We start from the raw sequence: 22501 nt of genomic DNA on the forward strand, positions 1-22501 counted from the left end.
TGCTGGAGGCGGTGCCACTTTCTCCACCGGCGCTGTGTGACCCTCCGGGCACCAGGTCACACCAAAAGCCGAGGGTCTGTGTGGCTAAGCTAACATGGGCCAAGCAGATGAACCCGTCATTCCGCCTGGGCTACGCTCAGGCCCGTTTAGGGAAAAGAACTCATAGGGATGGACAAGCAGCCTCTGGTGGCAGTAATGACGAGGGGCCACAGAAACATGCTTTTAAAGAACTACGCGGCATGCGGTCAGCTCCCGGGCTGGGGGCAGCATGGGGGCGGGGGCTCACGTGGCCAGTTCCCCCAGTAGCTTCCTCCAGTGTAGTTTCGCAGCCTGGACTGGGGGACACGAGCTCGACGTCCATGCATCCTTCCCGGGGGGATGGGGTAGAAATGCCCTCCCAGAAGTGTCTGGTAGCTGGCGGCATCATGGAGGAATGTGTGGCTTTGGGGGCAGCAAAGTCCTCTGGGGGCTGAAACTGAGCAAATCCCAGGTCTAAACGCCTACTCCGCTGTTGCTCGACCCGCCCCACAGAGGCCTCCGAAGACAACTCGTTTGCAAAGGCCCTGGTTTCACCCTGACTCGCCCAGCGAGTTTCAGCTCCGTGGGTCTCAAAGATCCGAATCTTGTTGGCCACAGAGGTCTTGCTAATATCTTCCAGGGAGCCCTCTTGACCCCCAGCCTGGAAAGAGGTCATCTCCTTTTGCTTCCCTGAAGGGAACCGCGACCCCTGGGCTTCTTCAGGGACAACTCTGGGCTTCCTGCTGGCGATGGGAGGGGCCCTGCGCTCACCTCCGTCTGGAGTCACAGCTAGCCCTACTCGGTCCTTGGGCTCCGGGCTCTCTTTAGGAGGATGGGCATGTTTGAGAAATATGGGGGACTGTTCTCCAAAGCGGTCCCTGAGCTGCACAGGCTCCCCCGACCCATAAGGGGCTGGGCTTGAAGAAGCTTCCTCTGGAGATGTCTGAGCCGCAAAGGGACGGGGCGAGGTTGGGAGGGGGGTGATCACCTCCTCCATCTGAAGAAACGCTGGGGCCTTGCTGTCCTCTGTCACAGGTTCTCCTGTTTGGGTGTGAACTGGTCCCCTCTCTCTGGGCAGGAAGTTGCCTCTGTCCAGCTTGGCTGGCTTCCTGACATCGCTAGGAGGGATGGCCCACGGAAGGACACAGGCCTGGCGGTCTGGACGCACGCCCCCTCCTCCGTGAGGTGAGTGGTTCCATTCTCCTGGGGGACTTTTCTCAGCCTTTCCCGTCAAATCTCCACTCTGGGGGGCCTCTCCCCCTGCAGTTACTGAGGATGCTGGGTGGGTAGACTCTCCTTCCACCTCCCACCGGGCTTCGTACTCAGCAAACATCAGCCCTGGAGAAGGTCCCTTTCCGTGCTGCTTGACAAAGACCTCCAGGTCATCTGGTCCTAGGTTCCTGGGGGGCCCCGCCCCTCCCTCTGAGGAAGCTGAGTGGGCTTCACCCTCGTGGTGCTTGTTTCTGCCGACAGCGGCAGCAGAGCCCCATGGGCCTGAGGAGTCCAGCTCTGAGCTCTCCGCGAGCTCCTCCGACAGCTTCCGCCTGCTCTCGCAGCCAGGTGGGGCATCTAAGTGCTCTTCTCTCTCCTCCAGGGCCGGAGGGAGGACTTGGTCTTCAGACTCTTTCTCTCCATAGTTTAAATAGAAGCTTCTCTCTGCAAAGGAAGTGTCGGTTTCATCGCTCGAGTCGGCTCTGGCTTCTGTGTAGGCTGAGTCCAGCAGAAACGACTGGAGTCCTCCCGTGTCGGAGGCTGGAGAGGGGACGTCCACCTCTGCAGGGCCAGTGGCCGGGGCGGCGGGTCTTCCGCAAGCCTGGAACTCCTCCCACTTCTGCCTTAGCTCCGCCGGGCCCTCCAGCTGACCCCTGGAGGCCCGCTGCTTCCTGATGGTTGCCTCCCCACGGTCCACCCTGAACCAGGAGCCCTCTGGGAGCGTTCCTGCCAGCGTGCGGCCTGCAGCCAGAGAAGCCCCTCCTGGGCCTTCCCTGACCCAGGGGCTTTCCTCCCACACTGACTCGAAGCCTTCAGGGCTCGTGATCATTCTTCCTTGTCGCTGTGTGTTTGCTCCTTTGGCTCCCACCTTTTCTTCTGTGGCCATTTCAAAGGTGAACTTGTCCACCAGGACGTCTACCTTGGAGAGTCTGCCGTCAGCAAGCATGTCTGCGAGGCCTGCCTCCCTTTCTTCCTGCTGTGTGGCGGTCACTTTTAGGAGACTGAGTTCTTCTGGCCTAATGTACTCTCTTTCTATAAATACCCAATGCTCTGAACCCTGTGTTTTAATTGGAGCAAGAAGAGTTAACATGAAATATCAGGCACCTGAAGAATGGGTTCCCTTTTTCCCTCCGCAAGAAGGGACCAAGGTCCACCTGCCCCCTTGGTCAAGGTCAGCTGGCTGGGGACAGGAAGGCAGGTCAGCCTCATCAAGGCTACTCTTCCCATCAAGGCACCCAACAAATTATCTACTGATGCCCTCAACCACCACCCTAACCGGGTAAAATGGGATGCGGTCTCATACCCTCCCCGTGTTAACCATCGGGGAATGGAAATCCACAGATGGTCCAGGACCCTTCCTCTTTTAATAATAAAGCTGCCAGTGTCAGAGGGGAAAGTAGCTTACATCACATGGAATCTTTGAAGGCTAGAGCCAAAAGAACTCCTAAGACTTCCTGCAGTCCAATCTCCTAGTTGTGCAAATGGGTAAACTGAGGCCAAGAGAAGGTCAGTGACGTTTTCAAGGTCACAGTCAGTCGAGTCAGGAAAAGAATGCCTGAGAGCCTTGCTGACTTACAGCCAATGGAATATGGGTCCCAACTGCGATCTAATGTCGAGTGGTCGGGGAGGCACTGAGTTAAGTTTCACAGGCCACAGCCTGAAATCGGATCTTTCTGCAAGAGCTAATTGGAAGGAAAGAGATTAGACCAAAATATACCAAACGGCCAGCTCTAGGAGTTAGTGCCAGTCGCTGCAATGGCTGAAACAGCTTGAACTCTGTGGGGTCCATCCCCAAAGAAACAAATACCAAGGCCTGTTCTTGGAGAATTCTAACAAAATCCACAGAAAGACTGGAAGAGGACTGACCTGAACATATCATAGAAGGTAAAGATCTAAATATCCAAGCATCATCACTGGTCCAAAGCACTGAGAGTACAGCACCGTCAACCATCAACAAAACAGCCCTCTACCTCCCCTAGAGTTCTTCAAGCAACACTTAGGAGGGAAGGATGGACTTCTAGAATGCAAGAAGGCCAGGAATTCCCTGGTGGTCCAGTGGTTAGGACCCGGTGCTTTCATTGCCAGGGGCCCGAGTCTGATCCCTGGTTGGGGAACTAAGATCCTGCAAGCCGCGAGGCGCAAACAACAACAACAACGCAAGAAGGCCGATGGGATTTAAGTCTTCTTGAAACTGCAGAATACTTCCTTCACACAAAATCTTGATGGCGATCCAACATGTAACACAGATACAGGGCCCCCACCTGTGGAAGTTGGAGGCCCTGGGCTGCCCTAGTGCCCCGAAGTGCCTCCCTCCTTTGAAACCACTGCTCTGACCCAAGTCCCTCATGGCACAGATGTGGAAACTGAGGGCTGGGGAAAGTAAGCACCGTGCCCAAGGTCAGAGTGAGCCAGTGGCAAAGGCAGGCCTAGAACCCGGTCTCTGATTCTGTGTCCTGTGAAAAGCTCCACAGTAAGATGTGCCGAAAACTGCTCCTGACTACAGCAGGGGGCAGGTTCCCATGCGCTTGGGCTCCAATTCAGGTTATGACCTGGTGAGGAGTCTGTCAGATCCCAGAAGATCTGAAGGATTCTGAAGACTCAAGGGAGCACTATAAGCCCTCTGACCTCCCCCACCCCTCCCCCTGCTCCATTTTAGCAAAGTCTCTATGATTGTCAGGGAATCAAACCTCATTAAGAGAATCTTGCCAACAGGAAAGAGAGAGAAAAGGAAGGGGGGAGGCCCAGACAAAATCTGCGTGGGTTTCTGAGATTCTACTCCTGGTTGTTAAGCTTTCAGGACAACAACACTCAAACCATCCCAGAGGGGAGAGTTTTGAGAGCCTACAAAGCCTCCTTTCTCTTCTACTTGGGAAGCAGGCGCCTTTAGCTGCTCCCATGTCCGCTTGTACTGACACCATCAGCCTGGCAAGGATGGCCAAAGATGGTCCATGAGACCCCTTGTGGAACATTCCTGCCCACGTCTAACTAGAAACTAGTTTCTAGCAACCAGAAGCTTAGAAACTAGGTTGAGTGGGGCGGGAGCTGGCACAGAACAGAAAGTTTCTGCAGAAAGAAAAAGGGAAACATGTACTTATATTTAGTTACTATGTGCCAGGCAGTGTCAGCCCTTTGGAGAAGTTATTAACTTTAATCCAAATGGCGACCTGTGAAGCAGGTCCTGTTACCCTCATTTCAGAAGGGGAAACTGAGGCTCCCAGAGGGACGAAGAGGCTCTGCATCTAACAAGTAAAAATCCTGAAGAGAGAAAGAGCCTGAACAAAGAGAGGAAAGCTTTGGCTCTCTGACCCAATTCACAGGATAAATGTCAGGGAAGCCGCCGGGCCATTCTTTCCACTGAGCCAGGGGACCTTCAGTGCCTGCTCAGAGCACCCCCTGCTGTCAGCTGGAGCCACTGCAGCAAGACTGGCCGCGAAACGGGAGCTGAGAGCTGGAGTGGGGCCAGTTCTGTTCCCACACAAGCTGACAGGAAGAAAATCTCCAGCCAGGATTCTGCTGACCCCGGGCTGTTCAGGGTCCACCTGGAGCTCTGGGTCACATTTTGGGCCCTGCTCTTTACAGGAGACCCCCAGAGGAAGGGGTCCAGGACAAGGAGCCCTCTAGAACCCACGGGAGAAGCTGAGGAAGAAAGTGGGAGTTGGGGGGCAGGGGGGACGCTGAACTCTGAAGGGCCTTCCTGGAGGAGGATGCAGAGTGGAACTACAGGCGCCAGGGGGCAGAGCGAGGCCCACAGGCAGGTGACTCGGAAGGGCAGGTTATAATTCAATATGGAAACTTCCCAACAGATGACTGAAGAAGACAAAATGGACTGCTGTTAAGAACAGGGAGAGCCCCCTTGTGGAACAGGCTGGACGGACAATTTTCAGGGATGCTGGTGAAGGGCGCATGTTGCCCTCCCAACCCTGCAACCCCCCAAGTTAGGACACCTGTGCTTGGCTCTACGCGAATCTCTGTGCTCCAAGGCATCACTGCTTCCCTAACCTGGGGATGCTGTTGACTCCTGTCCAACTTCTCTCGAGAGTGCTCCTAGCTTTGTTTTTAATTTTACATTTAGGAAAAATTCAGAGTAGAACTGTGATTTATGTTTTACCACTTACGTAGCTGACTCACGGCTCTCTTACAGTTCCAGGACGTTTCTAGCAGCTACAAAATTTTTCTCTGGGAATGGAGAACAGTATATTCTCCCTCTGAATAGTATAACAGCCCTCATACACACTATGCCAACAGAGAAGGGTTGGTTATCAGAGAGAAGGAATTTTCACCCAGATGACCAATCGGTCCCTTCCAATCCCGACGGTCTATGAAGTCCCAGCAAAGAGGGAGGATGAAGCCCCCTGCTCCTGGGCCTGGATTCCACCCGGCATCCACGCAGGGGCACAGGAAGTTCCGAGGACCCTCGGCCTACTGCCATCCTGGGCAGAGAAGTGATGCTCTCCTCATTTAGAATGCTTGCCTGACCGACATCTGTACAACCCTAAGGATGCTCCCTGGTGAAAGACACCCACTTTTGCCTGCCTGGGGACCCTGACAGACCCAAACTCCAAGGGGAGTTTAGAGAATGGAAGCAGGGGATGGAGGGGCTAATTAGTCACTGATAGACCTTACTCAGGCTTCTGAACAGAGACAAGACCTCAGAGCAGAGGTATTTAGGTGCCATGATCCCTGATCCCAAGCTTAGCAGTCAGAACCTGCCTCCAGGTCACCTGCGTCAGCAGGACCTGAGAGGTCATTTCTACCTGCCCTTTTTAAGCCAGAGGAGACTCAGACCATTCCGTCTTCCTTGAATGGTTTCAGTCCTATCCTTCCTGAGAAACCATGGATGAGGGACGGGCTGGCCCATTATGGACCCCTGGGACAGGGGATGCTCACTTGTCACAGCATGGGGCCAACATGAGCTACCCACTGCTCCCACCTGCAGGGCAGAGTCTGGCCCACCCCCTCAGCCCAGAGAAAGGGTTTTCTTAAGATTATTAGGGTGGTTCTGGGTGGGTGGGGAGGTGACGACAGTAACCTCAGGAGATGCTGCGAGGCTTTTCTGAGTGAACACTTCCAAGCCTGTGGCCGTCCCAGGCTCAGGTGCCAAGTCCTGCTGAGAGGTGTCCTGGGTCCTCTGGGACTGCAGGGGAGGCCCAGGGCCGGAGGAGAGGGGAAGAGGGAAGAAGGGAAGGAGAGACAGAGAGGGAGAGACAGAAAGCAGGAGAGAGACACACACACAGAGTCCGTGAATAGCCCAGCTTTGTAAATCCCTCATCCTTAGGAAGGAGCCACGCCATGAGAGCCCATATTTGAATCAGGGATTCCAGTTACCATCAGCAGTGGCCCCAGGACTGTCCAGCACTTTCCAGTTTATAAAGTGCTTTTATATCCATTATTTCACTCGACCTTCCCCACAGCACTGTGGAGTGGCAATTTTGGTCCCCTTTTAGATGGACTGACAAGGCAGTGAGGCTTCCGAGAGGTTATGTCACTCACCCAAGGACCCAGTCCAGTCCTTGGAGACAGCTCCTCTCATCTCCCAAATCTTCAAGAGCCTCTAAATGCCAGTGGGACCTGTAAGCCAGTTAAAAGGTCCATCGCTCCCAGGTGAGCTCCTGGACCAGACTTCTCTCCAGCAACGGACTACACTTCTTGCGGGGAGGCAGTAGGGGGGATGGGAGGTGGAACAGACTCCACCTTTTAATGAGACGCATCTTCTGGCAGTTCCAGCTATCACCAGCAGGTGGGGCACCCCCACGCCAGGCTGCTCAGAGCATCTCAGCTCCCCTGAGTCCAGCCCTCCAGGGCCCAGCCTTCCTTTCTCTGCTGGAGTCTGACCCCTTTGGAAGCCTCTACATCCACCTCACCGACTTCAGGACTGACTAGAGGCCGCTCTGGTCAAGCGTCTCTCAGGGCAGGAGGAGGGGCGTGTGTAACTGGATCACTAGACCAGCCCCATGGCCCCATCCAGGGTCTTCAGTGTCTCGATTGTGCCAGCGGTGACCACAGAAGCCCTCCGTGGGTGAAGAGATTTGCCCTCCTTCCATGGCACCAGCCACAGAGGCCCCCATGGCATCCCTGACGTCGTGAATCACCAGCCAAGGAGCTACCACGGCAGCCTCGCTAGACAAGGCCCTGGTACCCGGCACGTTGAGGCCACGGGAGTGCTGATTCAATCAAAGGCTCACTTATTAGATCACAGCTGCATCATCAATTTCAAAGCTCTAAAGGGCAGCACAGGCACAACTGACTGTCTCCTGAGCTTCATATGATGTGGTCTTGCTCCCAGGCAGCTGTGATTTAATAGCAAATACAGTGGCCTGGGACATAAGAACATTAGATTCTGGCCCCTCTTCTACCAGCTATGACACTGATCAAGTCCTTCCCCTTCCTGAGCGACCGTGCCCATGTGTAAAATGAGGACCTTGAGCCAACTGGGTTCCGAGGGTCCTTCCCAACTTTAAAAAGGATTCTGATTTGAAATTAACCTTGTGTGGGAGAGTTCCAAGGCTCTCCAAATGAAACAATAAGTAACTCACATTGAGCATCTAGGTCTTTTGCTGCCCCCTCCATGTTTTATCTCATTGGATGCTCACAACAGTCCTGGGAACTAGGTGCTTTTATTATCTCTATCTAACGGAGGCTCAGAGGGGTTAAGTAACAAGCCCAGAGTCATCCAGCTAGCAGGCAGCAGGGGCGGAATTCAAACCCAGGCACTGTAAGGCTAGACCTCAGAAGCAGCAGCACTGGAGAGAAAACACCTAATATAAACGGGGGCAGGGCTTCCCTGGTGGTGCAGTGGTTGAGAGTCCGCCTGCCGATGTAGGGGACGCGGGTTCATGCCCCGGTCCGGGAGGATCCCACATGCCGCGGAGCGGCTGGGCCCGTGAGTCATGGCCGCTGAGCCTGCGCGCCCGGAGCCTGTTGCTCCGCAACGGAAGAGGCCACAACAGTGAGCGGCCCGCGTACCACAAAAAAAAACAAAACAAAACAAAAAAAAAAAAAACGGGGGTAAAGAGTGCCAAGATTTAGCAGTGCTAAAAATACCAGCTTGGGATTATAAATACAGGAATTCTCAAGATCCTATCTTTCTCTTTTTCAATGAGAAAACACCCCATGCTTTCCACTCTGAAAGACAGGTCATGTGGGATCTTTTTCTGGAGCACCTGGAACAGCTCTGACTTTCCTAGAGGATCTGTTCCCTTCTGGTGGGCTCTGAGGATCTTCCTAGGAAGGAACCCTCCCACCATCTGTGTTTTCACAATAGGCACAAAAGGGTCTGGTTACTGGACAGAACTACCAGGATTCTTAAAATTTTGTGTGTGTGAGAATCACCTGGGGCACTTGTTTAAAATACTGATTCCAGGGCTCTACCTCCAAATACTCTGATTCAATAGGTCCGAGTTGGGGCCCCAGAACCTGCATTTCTAACCAGCACCCTTTCCCCATTACACTCTGGCTGATGGAAGGGAAATACACCATGCTACGGTGAGTCTTCTGAGTTTTTCAAGGTGGTCCCTGGGGCCCAGGGTTCCAAGAGTGAGTGAATTTGTCTTCCTCAGCTTAACCTGCTGCCCCATCTCCATCACCACCTTACGCTGCAACGGGGCGTGGAGGGGGAGGGTAAGTCAGTACATAGCAACCTTCCCCACCGTCTTTACCCAAGGCCCCAGGTGAGGGGTTCGGGTGAGGCCTACCTCGTTGACCTTCTCAGGGGTGCCCTTGGGGGAGGGGGAGGCGGGAGAGGAGGGTAGCCTGCGTTCCCGCTCCCAGTCTCGGTCCCGGTGGATCAGTTTGCTGTTGGGTTCCTTCAAGGTCCTCTTGAGCTCGTTGATGCTGGCCTGGTGCTTCAGCAAGACATCCTCTGGCTTGTCTAAGAACTGGGGTGTACAGAGAGGACAGTCAGGTATCAGAGGAACAGCTCCAAGAAGAGGATGCAAGGCGTGGTGAAAATGGTAATGGTCCCCATCACCGCCCTACATCAGCAAGGTGATTCCCATCCATGGCCCCGTCTCACCCTCACAGCGTCCCATAAGCCAAGCAGGGCAGGGATGATTAGCCCCAACAGGTACACAAACCACTCAAGATTAAAGAGAAGAGCAAAAAGCACTTAAGGTTAAGAAGAGGAGACTTCTGGCCAAGTACCATCTTTTCTTCTCCCCTGCCTGGCTCCTGGTCTTGCAACACCTAAGTCAACCCATATCCCACAGGTCTGGGTAAGTTCCCTTTAGTTTCACAAGGCGCAGAGGTGACTTCCCTCTGGTTACAACCAAAGCACAGTGAGAAATCACCAGTCCTGTTCACTGGGCTGCTCTGGTCCACTGCTTGGCCTCCTGGATCCTGGTGCCTACCTCTGGCCATGACTTGGACCACTGTGCTTAGCAGGATCCTCGGTCTAGGCCCCTCCTAGCCCAACGTGTGCCACTGCTCAGGCCCCGTAGGGCCCTTCTAAATCCAAGGACATCCAGAGAAATGTGCCCTGCTTCCACACCAGGGGCCAGGAAGAGATGATGTTTAGCGTTCTCTGCTGTGAGCCACTACCTACCCCAACCACCCAGGATCTTCCAGATTCCTTGTGGGTACCAACTCCTCAAGGGCAGACAGGGTGAGATACAGCCAGACAGAGAAACAAGGGCTCTGTGGGGTGTTCAGGAAGATTAGAATTAGAGACCAGGAAGAAGGGAGGTAAGTCCCAAGGCTGGGCACAAGAACCGAGCCAGGTACAGCTGGAGTCATAGAAGCGTCGCTATTAAATTGCCAAGTTAGAGCTCTGGGCGGTACAGAGGTACCCTTGCCCTTAGGTCAAGTGAGGACCAGCCTTTGCACAGGAACCAGCAGTAGTCTGCCTACTTCTGGAGGCAGGGCAGGTGCGCTGGCAGCCCAAGGACCCTTATCTGCAAAGCTGTTTGAGGACTCAGGACAAGAAATAGACAACCTCAGCTTATTATAAAGTCAGATCAGTGATTCTGGAACAACTACTTGGAAGGCAGGCTTGCCCTTGGACAAGGCTAGAGTTCCCCTGGGCTTATCTCTGGCATCCGAGGATCCACTATGATTGACTCCTAAGTTAACTAAGGAAGGAAGCCGATGCCACTGAGGCTCTGCTTTCCCTCTAGTCATCTGTCTGTGCCTCCTGCATCCCTTCCTGAGCAGCTGTCTCAGGACAACGTCTGTCTGAGAAATCAAACCCGACAGAGGGTGCACAGGTGGGTGGGTTTGGGCCGCCACGGACCTAAGACGTGGCTGGTGACCTTCCATCTTGAACCTGCCGCACTGGTCCTGTGATCATGTGGTGTTCCCCAAGGCTGAAAGGAGCAGTGGATCCTTGAAGGATAAGGGCCTGGGGGAAACCTAGTCCAAATGCCTTGCTGTGCAGATGGGGGACTGGGGCCTGAGGGGACTTTACCAAGACCCTCAAAGAGTCAGTGGCAGAACTGGGGCTGAAACCCAAGAGCCAGGCCTTTCTGACGCCCCAGCCTCTGGCCTTTCCCTCAGCAGCCCAAGAACAGACCCACTTCTCCTGCAGTTAAGTATCAAGGGAAGAGTTGGACACTATGTGAAAGGGAAGGAGAAGTGGTTAGCACAGGATGAGGGTGTTGAGAGAAGCAGCAAACGGGAGGAGGAGGCTTTCCTGGCAGAGCTGGAGCAGCAGGGGCCCCGCCCGCGGGAGGTGCACCTGGGGCTGAGAAGACAGATGTGCTCTGTGGCCCCTCCCTCCCCACACCCTCCACTCCCACATCTGGTTGCCCATAGATACAAAAAGAAGCTTGGTCGGCGGGGGGGGGGGGGGGGGGGGGGGGGGGGGACACAGGGGACACAGATGCGGAGGCATGACAAGACAGTGGTACAGGGAGGAGAAGAGTCAAAAGAAGGCTTTGGGGTGGGAGTGGGGGGAGGTGTGGGGGATGGAAGTGGAGATGAGCTCAGTGAAAGCACAGAATGGCCTGGAAGAACTGGGGGACACAGTGGGGGATGGTCAGTGGGTGGGAAGCAAGCACAGCGTGGTCTGGAGAGGCAGAGCATGAAGCTGGGAAAGGGAGGGAGAGGTGGGGAGGGAGGGAAACACGGGTGGTTGGTTGGGGGGGCTGGAGTCTCTTGATGAGCTTAAGCTGGGGAGGGGGTGATGGAGGGTGGGGTTGGGTGAGGGAGGAGGATGGCCGGGAGCGGAGGAGAAGCTGAAGTTGAGGTGGTGCCGGGATGTGAGCCTGGGATGGATGGTGGGGTGATGACAAATGAACTGGGGTGGGTGAATGGCTGGGTGGGCGGGGACAGGCCCCATGCAGTACCTCCTGCTTGTGCCTCGGCGTGGTTTCCTGCTCCGGCTAGCGGGACGTGGGAGGAGGAAAAGGAACCAGCAGGGTCAGTAGAGCAAATGGATTAGAGATACCGCGACTGGCCTGGTCCAGCAGGTAGCCCAGAGCACTCTGGGAAGCTGGGTGGGCCACCAGCAGGGCAGTGAGGTCGTCAGAAGGTACGGGACGTGAAGCAGGGAGCCCAGGAAGGCGAAGAAGGGGGCGGGAGGCCTGGAGGCAAAGCGGCCCATCACACTCGGCAGATGGGACGTGGGGCTCTGGAGAGTCATGCTTCTGGCTGTCAGTGTGTGTTCAGGGGCTTGTGCTCCCAAGGTGGGGGTGCATGAAGGAAACCCAGCACACCCGTGTGTGCACGTGCCCGTGTGCGTGCGCACGTTGCCTGCACGTCCGGGGGCATAACCCTATGGGCGAGGGGGTACACGTCTGTGAGTGAACACCTGCGAGTCTCAGGCCACGCGGGCCTGCGAGAGCATGCGCACAGGTTGGTGGGAAATGGGGGCGGGCGGCAGGTACTTGAACCTCACCCTTGTGGCCTGCAGGGACACCCTATCATGGGTGAGCGGGGGCGGTGCAGATCCAGATCACAGGCAAAAGGGCAAATTAGAAGTGAGCAAGAGGAGGCCAGAGTCCACCAGGGAACAGAGTGCCCCTCCCAGAAAGCAGGGCAGAGTGAGCGGAAGGGTACAGGGTGGGCAGCGTGCCCCACCCCCACCTGCGGATTCCAGGTATTGAGCACGGCCCAAGAGCAAGGCCCTGTCCGTGGTGCGCCGCACAGCAAGGGTGCCTGGCCACCGCTGAGGGCACCTGAAGGTCAAGGCTGAGCCTAGACCCAGGATCAGCCTCCTGACGCCCAGGTCAGAGGGTACGAGGAAGCGGGGCTCGTACCTTTAACTCCTTGATCTTGGTGGGGGTCCTGACCTCTCCCTCCTCAGCCTCTGACCGCCGCCCCCCAGACTCGCCATCCTCCTCCCGCTTGTCACTGTCAGGTCCTGCGTCGTGGTTCTCACTGACCGAGGCTGGGCGAGAGAACTCTGCTGAAGTGGGCAGAGACGGCCGGGCGGCCATGTGAGTCACCTCCCAGGCACAGGGAACAGGAGCCAACCCACCGCCCGCCCAACCATGCCTGGTGTAGAGCAGATACCACCACAGCCTCAACACGCTGGGGATAAGGAGCCAGTGCCCAGAGGAGTGGCGTGGCCTTCCCCAGGTCACTCAGGTGGTGAGAGCCAGAGCTACCTCCAGCGCCAGGCCCTCCCCTGATTTCTACAGCACTTGAGCCTGGGTTCAAATCTCAAATCCATCTCTTCTTGGCTGTGTGATCTTGGGTAAGTTATACAACCTCTCTGGGCCTCAGTTTCCTCATCTACGAACAGTACCTAATTCAGACAACTGGGAGGAGGAACAGAGAAGCTAATGTGTCTCAGAGAAGCAGCGGCTGGCTCAGAGTGAGCCAATTCGATCAGTGTTGGCTCACAAATGTTACTGTTTTTGTTGTGGTGGTCGTAGCAGATACTCGCTTGACTGTTATTTAACAAGACACAGATACTGTGAGATTAGCTTTTATTAGTGAAAGTTAAAGTTCTGAGGTTTGCACATGATTTACCTTCTTTTTAAATTAGGGAGAAATCAAGGGGATCCCTGCACTAACATCTTTCTCACTCACTGGCATTCCAAAGTCCTTTTCTGAACAGAAAAGAAAGGGATGGAATTACAGACTTCACATCAGACACTGGGCAAAACCCAGACTATGCCCAGGGCTCGTGTCTCAGTGGAAAAAATGGCTGGAAAATACTGCATTAAAATCATCAGAGCACAGATCATCCTCAGGATTGGCATAGATTTTTTTTTAAAGAATAATTATCCCTTTTATTCATATATATCACTTGACAAACTGCCCATTTATGCACATTATTTCATTAGATCCACATAATACTCTGTGTTGCTGGCTAGGATGGGAATTACTATCCCCACTTTAAAGAGGATAAATTGAGACCTTGAAAGGAGAAAGGTCCCACTGGTAACCTTTCAGTGAATCAGGACAAGGACCCAGGCCTCCTGGCTTAGAGTCCGGGCTTCCTAGATAATGAACTTCACCAGTTCTGGGCCAATCTTTGCTGCTCTGAACAATCTGGGTTTCATTCAGCCCCCAGCATGGTAATGGGAGCTGCAGGGGAGGACAGAAGGACAGCACAGCCCTCTTTTCCCTTTGCTTAAATCTCAGCTCTCAGCACTGTACCTACTCAAGGAGAATAGGGAGCTTCCTGAGCCCCAAATGGACCCTTGCAAAACTGCACGTCCTCCGAACACGGCCAGGGAGTCCTGGGGCGGGACTCACCTCCATACTACTGGAAACATATCACCCTCCTGATCACCTGGCAAACTCCTAAGCATCCTTCAAGACTCTAGTCCAGTTGTCACCCTCTCTGCACAGGGCTGCTCTGTATTCTGTACATACTTCTCCCACCAGCTGAATCATGTTGAACGCTGACAAACCTACTATTCTGTGAGCTCCTCAAAGGAAAGGGCCACACTTATACTCAAAACCGTACCCAGGACCTAACACAAGGCCTGGCACACATCTAACACTAAGGAAATATTTGTTGCCTTGCCTGGAGGCCAGCTCCAATATGTTCTGGGAGCATCTGCTGGTCCCCCACCAAAGTCCCCATCTCCTACCTTCAAGCTACCCCCTACAGACCTAAAAGCAATAATTTATTAGTGGTCCTACAATTTATTAAGGTCCTACTATGTGCCATGAACTGTTTTGGGTGTGGTAGAGGTATTACTTGTTTAGTTCTCCCTATAACACAATGAAGTAGGTATTATTCATTTTGCAGAAGAAGAAATAGGCCCAGGGGAGTTAAGCTGCTCAAGGCCTCCCATCCTTTCATTCAAATATTTATGGACCACCTCCTGCATCCATGGAGCAACTGGTGAGTGTCAAGGCTGAGACCTAACTCTGCCTAACCCCCAATGCCCCATGTGGCTTCTGACCCTCTCCTATAAACTTGTGAGCATATCCTGGGAGAGTTCTGGGCCCTAAAGGGTGCTGATTTAGTAGGATTAGGTAAAGGCCTGGGACTTCTCATGTTTACAAGCTCACAGCTGATTCTGATGCCACACTTTGAGAAGCCCTGGTCTGCTTGATACAGGGCAATGTACGGCCAATTCTCATTAATAGTCAGGGCACCGGGCTTCCCTGGTGGCACAGTGGTTGAGAGTCCGCCTGCTGATGCAGGGGACGTGGGTTCATGCCCCAGTCCGGGAGGATCCCACATGCCGCAGAGCGGCTGGGCCCGTGAGCCATGGCCGCTGAGCCTGCGCATCCGGAGCCTGTGCTCCTCAGCGGGAGAGGCCACAACAGTGAGAGGCCCGCGTACCAAAAAAAAAAAAAAAGTCAAGGCACCTATCAACTCAAGAGAAACGGGGGCAGTGGAGACTGCCATGCAGTTAGATGTCAATCAGCCCAGAGCCGAGTGGAACCAAAAAAATGATTGGGTACAACTCCTTCGCCTCCAGTAAGGCATCACCAGCTCCACACTGCAGTTACAATATACCATTCCAGAATGGTGACAGGCTGTGAACCGCTAAGCTTCTTGGGAAGGGGGCCCAGAAAACCATATGGCTGAACCTGGGACCCCAAAAGGCCGCAACTCAGGGAAGTTGTGAGAAGCCCAGAGTGTCAGTGTCACATTCCAGCAGAAGTGGTACCGTAGGCTAGACTAACCCACTGAGAGTCCCCAGATGCAGCAGTGCTCTGGGGCCACCATGCCTGGTGCAAATCAACTGTGATGTGTTCACCGCCTCCAATGCTCATTCTACAGGACCCGGCATGCCCCCACCCCCCTCTGCACGCCACTCTCCCCGCCACCTCCAGCGTGGGACATACCTCCGTCAAGACTGCGGGACATGGTGTACCGTTTGCTGGAGGAACGCTCAAAGAAGGGCGCGGGCCGGTCGATGAGGGCGCTGGCCTGGCGGGTCTGTGCCTGGGTCCTCCCACTATACCGAAATTTGGAGCCCATCACCAGGAAGCCCTTGGGTGGGGGCTCAGGGGACACCAGCCTGCAGGGGAGGGATGGAGGCAAGGAGAGAGGATCAGACGCGCAACGCCAGGCCCAAGGCTGGACCACAGCTGGCCTTCCGTCCCGCTGTCCCACCACCTACGACAACTCTAAGTGGTCCAGAAGGTGAGAGACTTGGGGAAAGAGGAGGAGGAGGGCTTTCCTAGAGTCCCTACTCACTCCTCCTACTGACGAAACACAGCCGTCACCCACATCCACTCACAGCCTCGGCCTCAGCCCCTGTTACCACACCCCAGGGGTAGGCTCACCGGAAGAACGTATGGTGCTCAATGCAGACCTTCCACAGTCTCTTGGCCGACCGGTGATTTGGGAGCTTAAAGCCAATCGTGCTCTCAAACTGCTCATACTGCAAAACCAGGGAGGGTGGGTCAGAAGCAAGGCCTGGGCCCACTCTCACCACCAGTCCATCCTTTCTGAACCTCTTTCTCAGGCCTGTATGACTCTGGCCTGTTCGTTCATTCATTCATTCATTTAATCAATCAGATGGATTAAGCCCTTACTCTGTGACAGATCCAGAGCTAAGCAACAGAGACACCAGGGTGACCAAGACAGAAGATTCTTGGCGGGGCGGGGCTGGGGGGATGATAAATGGGTAAACAAGCTCATCTCAGATACTGATAAGGGCACAAAGGAATGGACAGAGATGTGTGATGTGACAGGGAATGCCTACACAGGCGCACTACTTTAGAAAGGGTGATCAGGGAACGCCCTCTACACAGGGGATCTCTGAGCAGAGAACTGGAGGATGGGAAAGGAACCAAAGCTATGTGAGAAGGTGGGGCAGAGGATTTCAGGTGGAGGGAACAACAAATGCAAAGGGCTCGGGCAGGAAAGAGTTTGCTTATCCAAGGATCTCAGAGAAGGGTGAAGGGGCTGGAGTGCCCGTGGGCGTGGGGCGGCGGGGCAGAGGCATGTGGGAGAGGCAGGTGGCCAGACAGAGTTAGGACTTGAGTCCAAGAGCTAAGGAGAGCTCTCAGAAGGTTCAAGTGAGGAGTGGGAGTGGGGTGGGTTTGACATGAACTGATGCAAGGGACTTCTAAGCTCTCTCCAGCAGCTACGAGGAAAATGGCCTGGAGTGGCAGTGGAGGCCGGGAGACCAGTGAGAAGGACAGTGTAGGGATGGAGGGGAGAGACGGTGGCTGGTGCAGTGGACAGAGGGACAGAAGCAGACGGGCTCGTATTTATTCTAGAGGTAGAACCAAGCGGACTTTGTGATGGGCGGGATGTGGAGGGTGGGCATATTCATGTTTGCATGTGTGTGTAGTCGTGTGTCTGTGTGTATCTTCGTATGAGTACCACAAGTAAGCAAATCAGGGACATGGACATAACATTCCCTGATCTGTATAACCTGAATATATGTGGTTTTCTTTATGCGTATACTCCCGTGTGTGTGTGTGTGTGTGTGTGTGCAGGCACATACCTAAAGTGCAAAGTCTACGTAGAGAGCCCCAGCAAAAGAGGACTGTCTCCCTACCCAGCACCCAGCATCTCCATCCATGTATCCTGGGTAGGAAAAAACCCAGGCCCAGCTGCCGGGGTCCCCTTCACTTTAGCTGATCCTGGTGAAGAAGGGATTCCCAAGGCAGGCTCACCTCCCCAGGCCGGATCTTGATGTAGAAGTTACTCCTCTTGTAGGAGATCTTGAGAATCTTGGGCCAGGCGAAGCGGTTGATCCTCAGCCGGTCCCGGTAGATGAGCAGGCCATTGGCACAGACTCCTAACATGATGTCGATGCCCTCAGAGTCCTGTGTGAGAAGGGACCGTGGAGTGACCCCGAAACCCCATTCTGAGCTCTGCTTGTAATGAGCCCTCAGGAGCAGGGTTTGAGCATCCATGCTGGAGCCCCACTGACTAATCCCTCACGGAGCCATTTGTTCATTCATTTTGTCCTTTATTCACCCACTCACTTGTTCAATCATTTTCTCTATCCATCACTCAATCATTCATTCACCCAGCAAACAGTTAGGGGTACCTATGCATACCAGGTCGTATGCTATATGCTCAGGATACAGAAATAAGTTAAGGCCTATGTCTTTCCCTCATGAAGCTCTCAATCTAGCGGTGGCACAGACAGATTCATAAATAAATATAATACAAGGAGAAAATAATAAGGGTCATGGGGAAATAAAGGGTTATGGAAGGTCAAGTTATGAGAAATGAGAAGAGAAAAGGCTTCAGGTTGGAGCTAGCACAGAGTCTGGCACACCAAGCCCTCCAGAAGACCCTGGTAGTTCCTCAGAAGCATCCCCCAGAACCTAGGGGAACCCTGGCACCCAGCAATACCTTGGCATGGTGCAGGTCTACTCCGTACATAGAAAGCTTCTTGGCGTTCTCTAGGAAGTGGATTTCTGCTTCTCCTGGGGTCATGCCCCTAAGGGAAAGAAAGTGGTCGCTGGTGGCCAGTGGAAGGACCAAGGCCTGAGCCCTGCCAGCCGAAGATGATGGTGATCAGAGCCTGTGATTCCAGGAAGGCAAGCATTCTGGAGCAGGAGTGTGGCTGGGCCTCCCCAGTCCCTCACCTCTGCTCTCAGTGCCGGACAGTGCACCCCTAGCCCCCGCTTCAGTCCGCTGAACTCTCATCTCCTGCCAAAGCTCAGGTCCAGCCTTATTTTCTCCAGGAAGCGTCCAAGGCCTCAGCCGGGAGTCCAGATTTTTGCCTCATTCTGCCACTGGATTAAATGGGAGCCATAAATTCTGTTTCTTCACGACAGTGAAACCACTGTGGATGACATTGCTTACCATTATCACCCAGGGGCTCCTAAATTATTACCCATAAAGGCTATTTTTCGCAGAATTTTGTATCAGAAACCACTTAATCGCCCTTGAGGAAAGGAGGAATCTCTCTCCTTTCTGAAAAGAAGAGTTACATAATTCATCAAGTTCCTTCTTGGCTTTGGCTGCCAGGAAACTGTATACTCTCACAGCATTTACTGAGTAACATGTATTGAGTACTACATGCTGGTTACTGTTCCAAGCACTTTACATGTATTAATTCATTTGAATCCTCATAACAGGACTATAAGGTAGATATCACTATTCCCACTTTATAGATGAGGAAACTATGGCACAGAGAGGTTGAATAACTTGCCTAAGGGCACACAGCTATTAAGTAGCAAAGTCAGGATTTGAATCCAGACAATGTGGCTCCATGGTTCATGTTCCCAGCCACTTTGTTTACATCTGTCTCATAGCCTCAGTTTCCTGTGCTCTGTCTACCTCGGGGAGCTTTTGTGCAGAATACCTGGACACTGGAAGTCAATCTGCTTTATGTCAAAAGAGCTGTTACAGCTGAAGGGATGGCCGTTAGGATTTCTCCAGCCCATATTGATCTGAACTTCCCCCTCTGAATTATTAGGACTCTTGCAAATCCCTAACACACCTTGCTGCCTACAACAGGGATGACAAAGAACCCAGGCAGACACTGCTAACCGGCTGCACGGTTTCAGTAACCTGCTCAACACAATACAACAGCAGCCGTTACTAGCCAATCAGAGTTGGTGTGCAAGTCTCTGAGAGACACATTTGCCACCCAGACCTCGTGTCCCATCACACCCCAGCAGGCTTTCTTCCCCACGTACATGATCCCTCCACCTCTGGACCTGGGCCTCTCTCCAGATGGCCTCTCTCCCCAGGACGCAACCCTCCTCATTCCCTCCATCCTTATTAGCAATGTGATAATATCACCATACCCCCTCCCACATGCACAGCACTTTACAGTTTACAATGCACTTCCACGTCATTTATCACATTGGGTTCCCCTGACAAGCCTGGACTTAGAATCCAAAGTACTTCCAGCTTAAAAGGATCATTTAGTTCCAAGGGTCCCCTCAGGGAGCGGGTATCACCCTCACGGCAGGGATTTGGAAATGGGGGATGCATTTCGGTTGTTACAATGACTGACGGGGTGTTATGGGCATTTAATGCCTGGGGCCCAGGGATGCCAAACATCCTGCACAGTGAATTCTCCTGCCCCGAATACCAGTAGTTGAGAAACACTGATAATCTAAGTCCTTACAAATACAGGTAACAGATGGGGCTGATGGGTTAAATACCCAGCCCATAATCACACAACTAGTTAACTATCTTCTAACTCCTGGCACAAGCTGCTTTCCACTGCACAATCAACTACTCAACTCCTCAAATAACAGAGCAACAATAATAGCCACCATGCAGTGTGTCTCTAATATGCACCATTTAGCCCCTCCAGGACCCTACAGCATAGGTTTTATTAGTGCCCCCATTAAACAAATGAGGAAACTAAAGCACAGGCAAGTGAAATGACCAGCCCGGGATCCTCTGGTTAGAAACAGACAAAGCCAAAAGGTGAACCAGACAGTCTGGCTTTAGAATGTAAACTTTTGAACTTTATGCCCGGAGACATCAGGACACTTAACCAGGGACACACAATCATTATTATCATCTCCAATTGGCAGTTAAAGAGACCGATTCTCAGAGGCCAAGGACAGGGAATTACCATACCAGTACAAGAGCTTAAGAACCTGAAGTTCCAAGCAGTCATTTAAGGTCACATAGCAAGTTACCATCATTCCCATCTGATGAGATGATGTGCTCTCAGACACACCTCACGTCAACGGCAGAGCCAGGTGGGGTACTTACAGCATACGATCCTGTGGCCTAGCCAGGAAGGTGCTGGCCAACAGGGCAAGGAGGAGCAAGGGGAGGCCTGGGCGGAGGCCCTCTCACCTGTACGTCTTGTGCAACTCCATGATCCTTTCTTCCAGCTCCCGGGTCTGGTTAGGGGCGAAGCGGAGCTCGCTGACATAGTTGCCCACATGTTCCTCAGCATCATAGTCACCTAGCTCAGCCTGCACGGCATAGGAGCCCAGCAGGGCATGCGTGACGAAGGAGCAGGGCAGGCGGCCTGTGATGATGTCCGCCCGCAGCTGCAGGCACAGGTAGTATCTGGACATAGGGGAGAGCTGGCATGGGCACGGGGGCCACTCCCTCCCTAGATTCCCCCAAGCACAACTGCCCACCGATCCGTCAGCACCAACTGATCAACGCTCAGCGCAGCAGAAGAGAAATGTTCCCAGACACTGGCATGTCGTGTGTTAATACTTTGGGTGTATCCTAGAAGATGGTTATGTAACATTTCGTGCAACGTTAAGCATTTTTGTTCATTTCTAAGTTTGAAGGATTTTTCCTACTATAGGAACATTTTCGATTTCTAACTCATTTTCAAGCTAAATTAGGACTGCTTTGCTGGTTTAACCATTTTTTTAAAATGTGATGTAGTTTTAATTATACTATTAATATACTCTTATTGTGGGAAAAATGTAAACTTTAGAGATAATTCTAAATTTCTTCTTGATGTCCATTCTCGGTCCTAACTCCCTCCCCCAGAGGTCACTGCTGTTATCCCTGTGGTGTTTAGACCTTTTTCCTCCATGGACATATAGAAATGCATGTGGTTTTCACATGATCATCTCCATGGATGTAGAAAAAGCAGCTGATAAAATTCAACATCGATTCATGATAAAAACTCTTATGAAACTGCGTATAGAGGGAACATATCTCAACATAATAAAAGCTACTTATGGCAAACCCATAGCCAATATAATACTCAACAGTGAAAGCTGAAAGCCTTCTCTCTAAAATCTAGAACAAGACAAGGATACCCACTCTCATCACTTCTATTCAACATAGTATTTCAAGTCCTTGCTACAGCAATCAGTCAGGAAAAAGAAATAAAAGGTATCCAAATTGGTAGGGAAGAGGTAAAACTGTCATTATATGCAGACGACATGATATTACATATAGAAAGCCCTAGAGACGCCACACAAAAACTGCTAGAACTGACAAATGAATTCAGCAAGACAGCAGGATACAAGGTTGACATACAGAAATTGGCTGCATTTCTTTACACTTAACAATAAAATATCAGAAAGGAAATGTAAAAAAAAAACCCTTTTATTTATTTTTTTAATCTATGATTTTTATTTTTAATTTCTGAATGCATCCAAGTGCTTCAAATTTCTTAAAACTGAAACATTATACAGCAAGAAAAAAAAAAGACTTCTTTCTTGCCACCATGGAACAAGTTACCAATCCTCTACGTGCAGGAGCTCTATTATTGCTGAAAAAAATCCCTTTTAAAATAACATCAAAAATAAAATAAAATACTTAGGAATAAACCTGACCAAGGAGGTAAAAGACTTATATGCTGAGAACTATAAAACATTAATAAAGGAAACTGAAGATGATTCAAAGAAATGGAAAGATATCCCATGCTCTTGTATTGGAAGAATTAACATTGTTAAAATGGCCATACTACCCAAAACAATCTACAGATTTAATGCAATCCCTATCAAATTACCCATGACATTTTTCACAGAACTAGAATAAATAATCCTAAAATTTATATGGAACCATAAAAGACCCAGAATTGCCAAAGTAATCCTGAGGAAAAAGAACAAAGCAGGAGGGACTTCCCTGGTGGGGTAGGGGTTAAGAATCCACCTGCCAGTGCAGGGGACATGGGTTAGAGCCCTGGTCTGGGGAGATCCCACCTGCTGCGGAGCAACTAAGCCCATGCGCCACAACTACTGAGCCTACACTCTATAGCCCATGAGCCACAACTACTGAAGCCCACCCGTGCTCTGCAACAAGAGAAGACACTGCAATGGGAAGCCCGCACAGTGCAATGAAGACTCAATGCAGTCAAAAATAAATAAATTAAAAAAAATTTTTTTTTTGAAAAGAACAAAGCAGGAGGCATAACCCTCCCAGATTTCAGACAATACTACAAAGCTACAGTAATCAAAACAGCATGATATTGGCACAAAAACAGACATATGGATCAATGGAACAGAATAGAGAGCCCAGAAATACACCCACACACCTATGGTCAATTAATCT

General features: G+C 52.2%; 1 protein-coding gene across 18 annotated transcripts in view; it reads right to left on the minus strand.

The window, feature by feature from the left end:
• The window catches only part of EPB41L1 (erythrocyte membrane protein band 4.1 like 1), a 128033-nt gene that overhangs the window by 22578 nt on the left and 82954 nt on the right, over positions 1–22501 (minus strand). For 9 of the 18 annotated variants that reach the window (XM_032605253.1, XM_032605252.1, XM_032605259.1 and 6 more), the window contains 8 exons: positions 20327–20545; positions 17906–17993; positions 17215–17367; positions 15871–15968; positions 15427–15602; positions 12423–12571; positions 11511–11546; positions 8922–9104 (listed from right to left, as the gene is read on the minus strand). In XM_032605253.1, the coding sequence (XP_032461144.1) occupies positions 8922–9104; positions 11511–11546; positions 12423–12571; positions 15427–15602; positions 15871–15968; positions 17215–17367; positions 17906–17993; positions 20327–20545 (1102 nt within the window). Of the gene's footprint in view, positions 1–286; positions 3766–8921; positions 9105–11510; positions 11547–12422; positions 12572–15426; positions 15603–15870; positions 15969–17214; positions 17368–17905; positions 17994–20326; positions 20546–22501 lie in introns of those variants that run through there. The other 9 variants (XM_032605264.1, XM_032605267.1, XM_032605258.1 and 6 more) reach the window with 5 other exon arrangements.

This window comes from Phocoena sinus, chromosome 15 (genome assembly GCF_008692025.1).
Source record: "Phocoena sinus isolate mPhoSin1 chromosome 15, mPhoSin1.pri, whole genome shotgun sequence".
In the NCBI taxonomy this organism is placed as follows: domain Eukaryota; kingdom Metazoa; phylum Chordata; class Mammalia; order Artiodactyla; family Phocoenidae; genus Phocoena; species Phocoena sinus.